Source organism: Rhinoderma darwinii, chromosome 4, assembly GCF_050947455.1.
Source record: "Rhinoderma darwinii isolate aRhiDar2 chromosome 4, aRhiDar2.hap1, whole genome shotgun sequence".
In the NCBI taxonomy this organism is placed as follows: Eukaryota; Metazoa; Chordata; class Amphibia; order Anura; family Rhinodermatidae; genus Rhinoderma; species Rhinoderma darwinii.
Genome location: NC_134690.1, coordinates 16,236,357 through 16,251,973, shown reverse-complemented (window position 1 = coordinate 16,251,973; position 15,617 = coordinate 16,236,357). Strand labels below are relative to the sequence as shown.

The following is a 15,617-nucleotide window of genomic DNA, read 5'->3' as shown; positions in this document are numbered from 1 at the left end:
CCATGGTAAAGGGGACCAAGTCCCTATGTCATTGGGAATCTGTTATTACGAATATCTTGTGTCTTCACGCGCTGTCATTTGAACTTCAGGACAGTCTGGGCGGCAACAGCAAGACCGCCATGATCGCGACGGTCAGCCCCGCAGCCGATAACTACGACGAGACCCTTTCGACACTACGCTACGCTGACCGGGCCAAAAACATAGTCAATCACGCCGTGGTGAACGAGGACCCCAACGCTCGTATTATCCGGGAGCTCCGCGAGGAGGTGGAGAAGCTGAGGGACCAGCTGACGCAGGCGGAGGTAACCCGGGCTATTGTGACAATGCGGTGTGCGACACCTGTGTTGTTTGCGGGTGTTTATTTTACAATATGGTAGTTTTTCGGCCTCGTGATTCTGTATATGTGACTGTACAGTGTGATGCTTTGGCGCCCTCCAGTGGACAATCATTGCATTATTCTACTGATTATTGAGGGCCATAGAGTCTGCTGTCAAGTTGTGAACATTTCTATTCAAATATTCCATAGTTAAACCAATGCATTACAACTCCCAGCAGAGTCACCCAGCTTTCCTAGACTCCTGAAAGGCAGACCTGCCTAGTATTGCTGCCATCTGGCAGCAGGGGGCGCACCAGGTATATTTCTCATTGGCACAACTGTCCCCGTGTGAAGCCGTAATAGTGACTTTGTGTCGTCACCCAGCTTTCCCAGATCTCTGATGGCCAAATCTGCCGAATTACTGTATGTAGCAACACATCACCCTCTGCTGTATCAATCCCTAATCAAACATACTTGCTATTAAAGGATTATCCCCGTCACAAAAAATGAAAGACGATCACTAGGATGGGCTGTTTCTAATTGGTGGGAGTCCGACTGCCGGGACCACCACCGGTCCTGAGAATGAAGAGGCCTCTTCTCAAGATTAGGGGGGTCCCTGCAATCGGACCACCGCCGGTCAGAAAGTGATGGCATCTATGGGGACCACCCTGTATGGCTTCTGCAGAGGGACGACCAATATGGCCGATATCATGGCTGCCACATACACGAAGTCTTGAATGACAGATCTGACCAGACAACTGGTATGAGAGAGTTAATAATGGCCATGTTGTTTGTCACCCAGCTTTCCCAGGAACAGATATCCGTGAGATATACACGAAGACAATTTCTGGCACTAAATATTTTGCTTACCTATTAAACTAGGAATAGTTTTTTTTGCTAAAAAGAATATAATTGGCTTTATTGTTGGGGGCTCTGTCAGACGATCGGCACCCTGTGGTGGGATCGCAGGGTGCCAATGGGTTGCCTTGGTTACAGGGAGCCTAACAGAAGCCGCCAGGACTGCCATGTATGTCAGCAATTCAATGGGGCTAATCTGCGTGTGGAAATCTCACGTATTAACTTGGCACGAAAAAGAAGTGACATGTCGGAAAATTTCCGCGACTTAAGCACAGACGCACGGATTTCCCCATTGGGAGGCGGAAGTCACACCGATCCTGGCATGTAATCTGCACCGAAATCCGTGACTTGTGAACGGGGCCTTAGGTGTGTACCGGTTTTTGGCCTTGATTCCATTCCCTGACAGTAAGCAGAGATCTTGTACATGATGAGCAATTCAAGTATTTTAGAAAGTTATTATTACGCGATGATTGATGCTTTATTTCTAGAAGATGGAAACACGGCAATCCGACATGCCATGAGATTGAGACGCTGGGACCCCCGGATCCAACGGGGGCTCATCTACTCTTCTCAATGCAGATGCATGTGCTGAAATGACCTGGGGGTATGGAAACCTCGGGGTTCATCACAGACAATGGGGACAGGACCTCCTTTTATCGGGATCGGTGTCGTCCCAATGACTGGAAAACCGTTTTAAACACCTGTCGGATAATCCTGCCTATAATGATCCAGAACACAGAGTTGTGCTGGACATAGTCACGGACGGTCCCTACACCCCCCCCCCCCCTACTACTAATCCCTATACCCCCCCCCACTACTAATCCCTACACCCCCCCACTGCTAATCCCTACACCCCCCCACTACTAATCCCTACACCCCCCACTACTAATCCCTATTACCCCCCCCCCACTACTAATCCCTATTACCCCCCCCCACTACTAATCCCTATTACCCCCCCCACACTACTAATCCCTATTACCCCCCCCTACTACTAATCCATATCCCCCCCCCACTACTAATCCCTACACCCCCCCACTGCTAATCCCTACACCCCCCCACTACTAATCCCTACACCCCCCCACTACTAATCCCTATTACCCCCCCCACTGCTAATCCCTATTACCCCCCCCCACTACTAATCCCTATTACCCCCCCCCACACTACTAATCCCTATTACCCCCCCCCACTACTAATCCCTATTACCCCCCCCCCACTACTAATCCCTATTACCCCCCCCCCACTACTAATCCCTATTACCCCCCCCCCCACTACTAATCCCTATTACCCCCCCCCCACTACTAATCCCTATTACCCCCCCCACTACTAATCCCTATTACCCCCCCCCCACACTACTAATCCCTATTACCCCCCCCCCACACTACTAATCCCTATTACCCCCCCCCACTACTAATCCCTATTACCCCCCCCCACTACTAATCCCTATTACCCCCCCCCCCCACTACTAATCCCTATTACCCCCCCCCCACTACTAATCCCTATTACCCCCCCCCCCCACTACTAATCCCTATTACCCCCCCCCCCACTACTAATCCCTATTACCCCCCCCCCCCCACTACTAATCCCTATACCTCAGATAGCGTCAGTCCTTGGTACATACAGAAGTTTAGTTCTATATTTCTAAGAATTGGTCCCTCCCTATAACCTGAGTGACGTGACCGTTTCCTCCGGCGGCTGCTACATTGTGTCACACATTTTCCTCTTTTTCCGCCAGTCCATGAAAGCTCCGGAACTGAAGGAACGGTTACAAGAGTCGGAGAAGCTCATCCAAGAAATGACGGTTACGTGGGAGGAGAAACTGCGCAAGACGGAGGACGTCGCTCAGGTTAGAGGCTCCGGAGATCTGTAGATGTCAGATTTGTCTTTAGCTTGTCCGGATCCCCCCCCCCCCGCAAGAGATAGGCGGCACATATATTGTCTGGCAGCAGCTGATCTTGCTCTGACCTTGCTATGATAAATCATGGGAGATAGTCAACTGACCGAGCATTTGGCCAAACTGGTCATAGATGTAATAGTTATCCTTAAAGGGGTGTTCCTATCTTTTATAGTGTTTCGGCATATTCCTAGGATGTGCTGTAACATTATAATTGGTGGGGGGTCAGTGGGGGTAACTATGGGGCCCCACCAATCGAACATTTATATGCCATAAATGTGTATAGCCTCTTTATATGGATTGTGTACTTTGAGGAAGCCTGTGATCTCACAGCGCCATCTGCTGCTTATAACATGAACTATACTGTATTACAGAGGCTCTACACCAGGGGTCTCAAACTCGGCCGGGTAAGTGGGCCGCATATAGAAAAAATGGGAAGTTGACGGGCCGCATTACTTTAAAATTTGATACAATACAAAATTATTGTTAATCAATTAGTTATTTGAACTACTATAACACTATATTACTAGAATAATAATACTACATTACTATAATAATGGCGCTAGGTTTAAAATTTGAGATATTTCTCCACGTGCTCTGTGGATGCTGCCGCAGTGCCCTCTGTGGATGCTGCCGCAGTGCCCCCTGTGGATAATGCAACACACCCCTAGATAAGGCCACAGTGCCCTCTGTAGATAAGGCCACAGTGCCCTCTGTAGATAAGGCCACAGTGCCCTCTGTAGATAAGGCCACAGTGCCCTCTGTAGATAAGGCCACAGTGCCCTCTGTAGATAAGGCCACAGTGCTCTCTGTAGATAAGGCCACAGTGCCCTCTGTAGATAAGGCCACAGTGCCCTCTGTAGAGGCTGCCACAGTGCCCTCTGTAGAGGCTGCCACAGTGCCCTCTGTAGGGGCTGCCACAGTGCCCTCTGTAGAGGCTGCCACAGTGCCCTCTGTAGAGGCTGCCACAGTGCCCTCTGTAGAGGCTGCCACAGTGCCCTCTGTAGAGGCTTCCACAGTGCCCTCTGTAGGGGCTGCCACAGTGCCCTCTGTAGGGGCTGCCACAGTGCCCTCTGTAGAGGCTGCCACAGTGCCCTCTGTAGAGGCTGCCCCAGTGCCCTCTGTAGAGGCTGCCCCAGTGATATCAGGGGCTTACCCAGAGCTGGAGTCCCAGGCAGAGCGCTAGTAGGCTCTTCCTGGGACTCCAGCTGTGCTCCTGACATCACTGGGACTCCTGCTCTGCGGAAGCCCCTGACATCATTGTCGATGTATGGGCAGCGATGTCAGAGTCTTCCCCAGAGTCCCGGAGCAGAGCCGACACCAGCGCTCTGCTCGGGACTCCGGCTCTGGGGAAGCCCCAGACATCGCTGTTCATATGTGGACAGCGATGTCAGGGAATTCCAGAGTCTCGGAGCAGAGCCGATACTAGCGGCTCTGTGTCCAGTGGGCCGCAGATGACAGCCCCAGGGGCCGCATGCGGCCCGCGGGCCGCGTGCTTGAGACCCCTGCTCTACACTAACATACAGTAGCATTGCATAGGGGTTTTCATGGAGTGTATATTCGGGTACTGCCCCTTTAACAGCCGGGTTGCCTGTGGGTCATCACCAGAGGGTTGCATCATTTTTCCGCCGGGCGTTGATGTTCTTCTCCCCCGCACTTGTATGTGTGTTTTACATTTTAGTTTTTTTCCTTCCATTGCAGGAGCGTCAGAAACAGCTGGAAAGTCTCGGAATTTCACTGCAGTCCTCCGGGATTAAAGTCGGAGATAATAAATGTTTCTTAGTTAATCTAAATGCAGACCCCGCCCTCAACGAACTGCTGCTTTATTATCTGAAGGTGAGGCACTGATTATACTCTCAGGTGTTGTGTACAGAATGTGACCCTATAGATCAAACCAGGGGGAAACCATTGTTCAATGGCCCATAAATGCAGCTGTTTTACCGTCCCCTTCCAGTGTTTTTTTTTTATTTTAGCTTTATGCTAATGACTTTCTTAATGAACAACTGGGCGTGTTTTACTATATGACCAAGTGGGCGTTGTACAGAGGAGTGTATGATACTGACCAATCAGTGACCAATCAGTGACCAATCAGCATCATACACTTCTCTCCATTCATGTACACTGCAGATAGCGATATAGTTATATCACTATGTGCAGCCACATAAACACACTATAATGTTACTGCAGTGTCATGACAATGAATAGACACTATCTCCTGCCAGGACGTGACGTGTATTCATTCTCCTGACCACTTCTGTAGCGTCTGTGTGATTTACAGCACAGCGAGATCTCGCTGTGAATGACAGGAGAATGAATACACGTCACGTCCTGGCTGTAGGTAATGTCTATTCATTGTCAGGACACTGCAGTAATGTTAGTGTGTTTATGTGGCTGCACATAGTGATATAACTATATCGCTATCTGCAGTGTACATGAATGGAGAGAAGTGTATGACGCTGATTGGTCAGCGTCATACACTCCTCTGTACAATGCCCACTTGGTCATATAGTAAAACACGCCAAGTTGTCCATTGAGAAACTCATTAGCATAAAGCTAAAATAGGTCATAACTCTGTCAAAAAAAGATCGATTTTCTAAATAAAAAAAACTGCTGTAATCTACATTACAGTGCCGATCACATCATGTACAAGATAGGCCACTTATAGTGTGGTGACAGAGCCTCTTTAAGCTCATTTATCCACTGGCGAGATTAAATAAAAATACATATAATTACTAAATACTATTAATTCTACCCCCCATGTACAAGAATTTAACTACTATAATACTGCCCCTATATACAAGAATATAACTACTATAATACTGCTCCCTATATACAAGAATATATCTACTATAATACTACCCCCTATATACAAGAATATAACTACTATAATACTGCTCCTATATACAAGAATATAACTACTATAATACTGTCTCTATATACAAGAATATAACTACTATAATACTGCCCCCCATGTACAAGAATTTAACTACTATAATACTGCCCCTATATACAAGAATATAACTACTATAATACTGCTCCCTATATACAAGAATATATCTACTATAATACTGCCCCTATATACAAGAATATAACTACTATAATACTGCCCCTATATACAAGAATATAACTACTATAATACTGCTCCTATATACAAGAATATAACTACTATAATACTGCTCCTATATACAAGAATATAACTACTATAATACTGCCCCTATGTACAAGAATATAACTACTATAATACTGCCTCCTATATACAAGAATATAACTACTATAATACTGCTCCCTATATACAAGAATATAACTACTATAATACTGCCCCCTATATACAAGAATATAACTACTATAATACTGCTCCTATGTACAAGAATATAACTACTATAATACTGCTCCTATGTACAAGAATATAACTACTATAATACTGCTCCCCTATATACAAGAATATAACTACTATAATACTGCCTCCTATATACAAGAATATAACTACTATAATACTGCCCCCTATATACAAGAATATAACTACTATAATACTGCCCCCTATATACAAGAATATAACTACTATAATACTGCTCCTATGTACAAGAATATAACTACTATAATACTGCTCCCCTATGTACAAGAATATAACTACTATAATACTGCTCCCCTATATACAAGAATATAACTACTATAATACTGCCTCCTATATACAAGAATATAACTACTATAATACTGCCTCCTATATACAAGAGTATAACTACTATAATACTACCCCCTATATACAAGAATATAACTACTATAATACTGCTCCTATATACAAGAATATAACTACTATAATACTGCCCCTTATATGCAAGAATATAACTACTATAATACTGCTCCTATGTACAAGAATATAACTACTATAATACTGCTCCCCTATGTACAAGAATATAACTACTATAATACTGCTCCCTATATACAAGAATATAACTACTATAATACTGCCTCCTATATACAAGAATATAACTACTATAATACTGCCCCCTATATACAAGAATATAACTACTATAATACTGCCCCCTATATACAAGAATATAACTACTATAATACTGCCTCCTATATACAAGAATATAACTACTATAATACTGCCTCCTATATACAAGAGTATAACTACTATAATACTACCCCCTATATACAAAAATATAACTACTATAATACTGCTCCTATATACAAGAATATAACTACTATAATACTGATCCTATATACAAGAATATAACTACTATAATACTGCTCCTATTTACAAGAATATAACTACTATAATACTGCTCCCTATATACAAGAATATAACTACTATAATACTGCTCTCTATATACAAGAATATAACTACTATAATACTGTTCCCTATATACAAGAATATAACTACTATAATACTACCCCCTATATACAAGAATATAACTACTATAATACTGCTCCCTATGTACCAGAATATAACTACTATAATACTGCCCCTATGTACAAGAATATAACGACTATAATACTGCCCCTATGTACAAGAATATAACTACTATAATACTGACCCCTATGTACAAGAATATAACTACTATAATACTGCCCCTATATACAAGAATATAACTACTATAATACTGCCCCCTATATACAAGAACATAACTACTATAATACTGCCTCCTATACACAAGAATATAACTACTATAATACTGCTCCCCTATATACAAAAGTATAACTACTATAATACTGCTCCTATATACAAGAATATAACTACAATAATACTGCCTCTATATACAAGAATATAACTACTATAATACTGCCCCTATATACAAGGATATAACTACTATAATACTGCCCCTATATACAAGGATATAACTACTATAATACTGCCTCCTATACACAAGAATATAACTACTATAATACTGCTCCTATATACAAGAATATAACTACTATAATACTGCCCCTATATACAAGAATATAACTACTATAATACTGCTCCTATATACAAGAATATAACTACTATAATACTGCCTCCTATATACAAGAATATAACTACTATAATACTGCCCCCTATATACAAGAATATAACTACTATAATACTGCTCCTATATACAAGAATATAGCTACTATAATACTGCCTCCTATATACAAGAATATAACTACTATAATACTGCTCATATATACAAGAATATAGCTACTATAATACTGCCTCCTGTATACAAGAATATAACTACTATAATACTGCCCCCTATATACAAGAATATAACTACTATAATACTGCCTCCTATATACAAGAATATAACTACTATAATACTGCTCCTATATACAAGAATATAACTACTATAATACTGCTCTCTATATACAAGAATATAACTACTATAATACTGTTCCCTATATACAAGAATATAACTACTATAATACTACCCCCTATATACAAGAATATAACTACTATAATACTGTTCCCTGTATACAAGAATATAATTACTATAATACTGCCCCTATATACAAGAATAGAACTATTATAATACTGCCCCCTATATACAAGAATAGAACTACTATAATACTGCTCCTATATACAAGACTAGAACTACTATAATACTGCCTCTATATACAAGACTATAACTACTATAATACTGCCTCTATATACAAGAATATAACTACTATAATACTGCCTCTATATACAAGAATATAACTACTATAATACTGCCTCTATATACAAGACTATAACTACTATAATACTGCCTCCTATATACAAGAATATAATTACTATAATACTGCCTCTGTATACAAGAATATAACTACTATAATACTGCTCCCTATGTACCAGAATATAACTACTATAATACTGCCCCTATATACAAGAATATAACTACTATAATACTGCCCCTATGTACAAGAATATAACTACTATAATACTGACCCCTATGTACAAGAATATAACTACTATAATACTGCCTCCTATACACAAGAATATAACTACTATAATACTGCTCCCCTATATACAAGAGTATAACTACTATAATACTGCTCCTATATACAAGAATATAACTACTATAATACTGCTCCTATATACAAGAATATAACTACTATAATACTGCTCCTATATACAAGAATATAACTACTATAATACTGCCCCTATATACAAGAATATAACTACAATAATACTGCCTCTATATACAAGAATATAACTACTATAATACTGCCCCTATATACAAGGATATAACTACTATAATACTGCCCCTATATACAAGGATATAACTACTATAATACTGCCTCCTATACACAAGAATATAACTACTATAATACTGCTCCTATATACAAGAATATAACTACTATAATACTGCCCCTATATACAAGAATATAACTACTATAATACTGCTCCTATATACAAGAATATAACTACTATAATACTGCCTCCTATATACAAGAATATAACTACTATAATACTGCCCCCTATATACAAGAATATAACTACTATAATACTGCTCCTATGTACAAGAATATAACTACTATAATACTGCCTCCTATATACAAGAATATAACTACTATAATACTGCTCCTATGTACAAGATTATAACTACTATAATACTGCTCCTATATACAAGACTAACTACTATAATACTGCCTCTATATACAAGAATATAACTACTATAATACTGCCCCTATATACAAGAATATAACTACTATAATACTGCCTCTTTATACAAGAATATAAGTACTATAATACTGCCTCTATATTCAAGAATATTACTACTATAATACTGCTCCCTATGTACCAGAATATAACTACTATAATACTGCCCCTTTATACAAGAATATAACTACTATAATACTGCCTCTATGTACAAGAATATAACTACTATACTACTGCCCACTATGTACAAGAATATAACTACTATTATACTGCCTCCTATACACATGAATATAACTACTATAATACTGCCCCTATATACAAGAATATAACTACTATAATACTGCCCCCTATATACAAGAATATAACTACTATAATACTGCCTCCTATACACAAGAATATAACTACTATAATACTGCTCCCCTATATACAAGAATATAACTACTATAATACTGCCCCCTATATACAAGAATATAACTACTATAATACTGCTCCCATATACAAGAATATAACTACTATAATACTGCTCCCCTATATACAAGAATATAACTACTATAATACTGCCTCCTATATACAAGAATATAACTACTCTAATACTGCTCCTATATACAAGAATATAACTACTATAATACTGCTCCTATATACAAGAATATAATTACTATAATACAGCCTCCTATATACAAGAATATAACTACTATAATACTGTCCCTATATACAAGAATATAACTACTATAATACTGCTCCTATATACAAGAATGTAACTACTATAATACTGCTCCTATATACAAGAATATAATTACTTTAATACTGCCCCCTATATACAAGAATATAACTACTATAATACTGCTCCCTATACACAAGAATATAACTACTATAATACTGCTCCCATATACAAGAATATAACTACTATAATACTGCTCCCCTATATACAAGAATATAACTACTATAATACTGCCTCCTATATACAAGAATATAACTACTCTAATACTGCTCCTATATACAAGAATATAACTACTATAATACTGCTCCTATATACAAGAATATAATTACTATAATACAGCCTCCTATATACAAGAATATAACTACTATAATACTGTCCCTATATACAAGAATATAACTACTATAATACTGCTCCTATATACAAGAATGTAACTACTATAATACTGCTCCTATATACAAGAATATAACTACTATAATACTCCTCCCTATACACAAGAATACAACTACTATAATACTGCTCCCTATACACAAGAATATAACTACTATAATACTGCTCCCTATACACAAGAATACAACTACTATAATACTGCTCCCTATGTACAAGAATATAACTACTATAATACTTCTCCCTATACACAAGAATATAACTACTATAATACTGCTCCTATATACAAGAATGTAACTACTATAATACTGCTCCTATATACAAGAATATAATTACTTTAATACTGCCCCCTATATACAAGAATATAACTACTATAATACTGCTCCCTATACACAAGAATACAACTACTATAATACTGCTCCCTATACAAAAGAATATAACTACTATAATACTGCTCCCTATACACAAGAATACAACTACTATAATACTGCTCCCTATGTACAAGAATATAACTACTATAATACTTCTCCCTATACACAAGAATATAACTACTATAATACTGCCTCCTATATACAAGAATATAACTACTATAATACTGCCCCCTATATACAAGAATATAACTACTATAATACTGCCTCCTATATACAAGAATATAACTACTATAATACTGCCTCCTATATACAAGAATATAACTACTATAATACTGCCCCCTATATACAAGAATATAACTACTATAAGGCCGGGTTTACACTGAGTTTTTTTTACTCGTAACCACGCCGCAAAAGTCACCAAAAACCGTCCGAAAATGCCTCTTGTTGATTTCAATGGAAGGCGCAGGCGGTTTTCTCCCGCGAGACATCAATGGGAGGCAGAGAAAGCGTATTACACGGTGGTTTTTGCTCGTGGCGCTCAATCGCCGCGGGCGAAAAACACCCCGAAAATCGGCATGCAGGGAGAGGAAAATCTGCCTCAAACTTCCAAACGCAATTTTGAGGCAGATTTTCCGCCTGCAAAAAACTCTATGTGAACATAGTAGGCTTCTGGTTGGTTAGGTGAGATTTCTTGGTTGGGACGCATCTTTTGTAACATACTGGTTCTAACCTTTCTTGTGGGAAGTCCTACACGCTCCCTACGCCCGCTGTATCTCTGCAAGGAGAACCAGTACCTTCCTAGAGCTCCGTCTAAGGTTTCTCACCCTGTTATCCAGAATCCTACCTTATACTAGTCCTTCTCAATGAATTAGAATATCAACAAAAAGTTTCTATCATACATTATATAGATTCATTACACACAGAGGGATCTATTTCCAGCATTTTTTTCTTTTAATGTTGATGATTATGGGAACAGTTAAAAAGAACCCAAAATTCAGTCTCTCAGAAAATCAGAATATTATATAAGCCCATCTTCAAAAATGCCTATTAATACTGAAATGTCGTCCCACTGAAAAGTCTGTCCAGTATCTGCCCTCAATACTTGGCCGGGGCTCCGACTCTGCATGAATTACTGCATCAATGGTGTGACATGGTGGCGATCAGCCTGTGGCACTGCTGAGGTGTTATCAAAGAGGCGTGGCATGGAGGCGATCAGCCTGTGGCACTGCTGAGGTGTTATCAAAGAGGCGTGGCATGGTGGCAATCAGCCTGGGGCACTGCTGAGGTGTTATCAATGAGGCGTGGCATGGAGGCGATCAGACTGGCACTGCTGAGGTGTTATTAATGCGGTGTGGCATGGAGGCGATCAGCCTGTGGCACTGCTGAGGTGTTATCAATGCGGCGTGGCATGGAGGCGATCAGCCTGTGGCACTGCTGAGGTGTTATCAATGCGGCGTGGCATGGAGGCGATCAGCCTGTGGCACTGCTGAGGTGTTATCAATGCGGCGTGGCATGGGGGCAATCAGCCTGTGGCACTGCTGAGGTGTTATCAATGCGGCGTGGCATGGAGGCGATCAGCCTGTGGCACTGCTGAGGTGTTATTAATGCGGCGTGGCATGGATGCGATCAGCCTGTGGCACTGCTGAGGTGTTATCAATGCGGCGTGGCATGGATGCGATCAGCCTGTGGCACTGCTGAGGTGTTATCAATGCGGCGTGGCATGGGGGCGAACAGCCTGTGGCACTGCTGAGGTGTTATCAATGCGGCGTGGCATGGGGACGAACAGCCTGTGGCACTGCTGAGGTGTTATCAATGCGGCATGGCATGGGGGTGATCCGCCTGTGGCACTGCTGAGGTGTTATCAATGCGGCGTGGCATGGAGGCGATCAGCCTGTGGCACTGCTGAGGTGTTATCAATGCGGCATGGCATGGGGGTGATCCGCCTGTGGCACTGCTGAGGTGTTATGGAAGCCCAGGTTGCTTTGATATCGGCCTTCAGCTCGTCTGCATTGTTGGGTCTGGTGTCTCATATTCCTCTTGACAATACCCTATAGATTCTCTATGGGGTTTAGGTTAGGGGAGTTTGCTGGCCAATCGAGCGCAGCGATACTGTGCTTATTCCACCAGGTATTGGTACTTCTGGCAGTGTGGGCAGGTGCCAAGTCCTGCTGGAAAATGAAATCAGCCTCTCCATAAAGCTGTCAGCAGAGGGAAGCATGAAGTGCTGGGAAATATCCTGGTAGACGCTGCGCTGACTCTGGACTTGATATAACGCAGTGACCAACACCAGCAGATGACACTGCCCCCAAACCATCACTGACTGTGGAAACTTCACACTGGACCGCAAACAACTTGGATTGACGCCTCTCCTCTTCCTCCAGACTCCGGGACCGAGATTTCCAAATGAAATGCAAAATGTACTTTCATCTGAGAACAGGACATGGACCCTGAGCAACAGACCCTCCTTGTAAAGCCTTAGGAAACCTTTGCGGGTGTTTTGCGCTGATTAGAGCGTCACCAGGAGGCGACAAGCTGCAACTAACACCCAATATTCTCATTTTCTGAGACACTACATTTTGGGTTTTCATTAACTCTTCCAATAATCATCAACATTAAAAGAAGAAAAAATGCTGGAAATAGATCCCAAAGTGTAATGAATCTATAGAATATATGAGAGACACTGCAGTCTACTGTTGGATGTCTCTGGGCTTGGCTGATATCCCTACTCAAATCTAGAACTCCTCTTGCACACCATCGAGTGCCCTTGGGCCGTTTTTTCAAGGCATCCGAGTGGCACCTGAAATGTTTTAATCTCTCAGTGAAATTGTTTCCGCTTTTACCATTACTGAGAAAATCTTCTGATCTGCCGTACATAAGACCGATTACAGGGGTTATCCTGGATGTGATATTTTTTTATTAGGGGCTGTAAGTGAAATAAATGGACTAAAAAAGATAAACGTACTTACCCTTGCCCCCACCGATGCAGGGCTGGCGCTCCGGCAGCAGTCCCGCTGGCTGTATACATGCACGTAGCATGTGACTTCTGCAACGAACCCGAGGGCTCAGCGGCCATGGGTTTTATATCTGCCGTTATGCTGGAAATACAATCAGTCGCCTCTGATTGGCTGGAGCGGTCACATGCTACTTGCATTTACACAACCAGCGGGAGTGCCGCCGAAGTGTCAGCTCTGGGGGCAAGGATAGGTAAGTTTATTTCGCTTCCAGCCATTTGTGTATGTACAGTATATGGCCAAAAGTATGTGGACATCCCTCCTAATTATTCAGTTCAGATGCTTGTCATGCCCATTGCAAACAGGTGCATAAAATCAAGCACACAGCCATGCAGTCCCATTAGAGAAACATTGGTGGTGGAAGCATCTAAGAATAACAGATCAAGTAAGCAGTGGCCGACTACGTAACGCTCAGAGCGGGGACGACAAGTGCGTGACGTGTGAAAATCACAAATCCTCTGGTCACCTGCAGAGCTCCAACCCGCCTCTGGAAGTGACATCAAAAACAGAACCGTGCATCCGAAGCCTCCATGATCGCTGCACACAAGCCTAAGATCACCATATGCAATGCCAAGCGTCAGATGGAGGGGTGTAAAGCACGTCGTCATCAGACTCTGGAGCAGCGGAAACGTGTTCTGTGGAGTGACGCTTCTCTATGTGACGTGTTCTGTGGAGTGACGCTTCTCTATATGACGTGTTCTGTGGAGTGACGCTTCTCTATGTGACGTGTTCTGTGGAGTGACGCTTCTCTATCTGGCAGTCTGATGGACAAGTCTGAGTTTGGTGAATGCCAGGAGAGCATTACCTGCCTGACTGCATTGTGCCAACTGTAAAGTTGGTGGGGGAGGGGTAACACTATAGGGGTGTTTTTTGGGGGTCGACCTCTTGGTTCCAGTGAAGGGAAATCTTAATTCTTCAGCATAAAAGACATTGTGGACAATTGTAGCTTCCAACTTTGTAGGAACCGTTTGGGGTTCGGCCCTTTTCTGTGCGTCATGAGTGCGCCCCAGTGCACAAGGTCCATAAAGACATGGTTGGGTGGGTGGTCGGTCGGTCAGTCGGTTGGTTGGTTGGTTGGTTGGTTGGGTGGTCGGTCGGTCGATTGATTGATTGATTGATTGATTGATTGATTGATTCGGTCGGTCGATCGATCGATCGGGTGGGTGGTCGGTCGGTTGGCTAGTTGGTTGGGGGAGTTTGGTGTAGAAGAACTTGACCGTCCGCACAGAGCCCTGACCTCAACCACATCCAACACCTTTAGGATGACCTATATCAGAGATTACGAGCCCAGCCCCCTCCCCCAACATCACTGTCTGACCTCACAAATGATCTTCTGGATGAATGGGCGAAAATTCCCGCAGACACCCCAAAATCTTGTAGAAAGCCCCCAGAAGAGTGGAAGATTTTTTACTGCAAAGAGGGAACCAACTCCATATAGTTCTGGGATGGGAAGTCCCACCAGCTCCA

At 41.8% G+C, this 15,617-nt stretch overlaps 1 protein-coding gene across 2 annotated transcripts in view; it reads left to right on the top strand.

The window, feature by feature from the left end:
* KIF13B (kinesin family member 13B) overlaps nucleotides 1-15,617 on the top strand; it is a 201,228-nt gene that overhangs the window by 82,645 nt on the left and 102,966 nt on the right. For both annotated transcript variants that reach the window (XM_075860868.1, XM_075860867.1), the window contains exons 11-13: nucleotides 90-302; nucleotides 2,907-3,017; nucleotides 4,767-4,901. In XM_075860868.1, coding sequence (XP_075716983.1) covers nucleotides 90-302; nucleotides 2,907-3,017; nucleotides 4,767-4,901 — 459 coding nt within the window. The remainder of the gene's footprint in view (nucleotides 1-89; nucleotides 303-2,906; nucleotides 3,018-4,766; nucleotides 4,902-15,617) is intronic.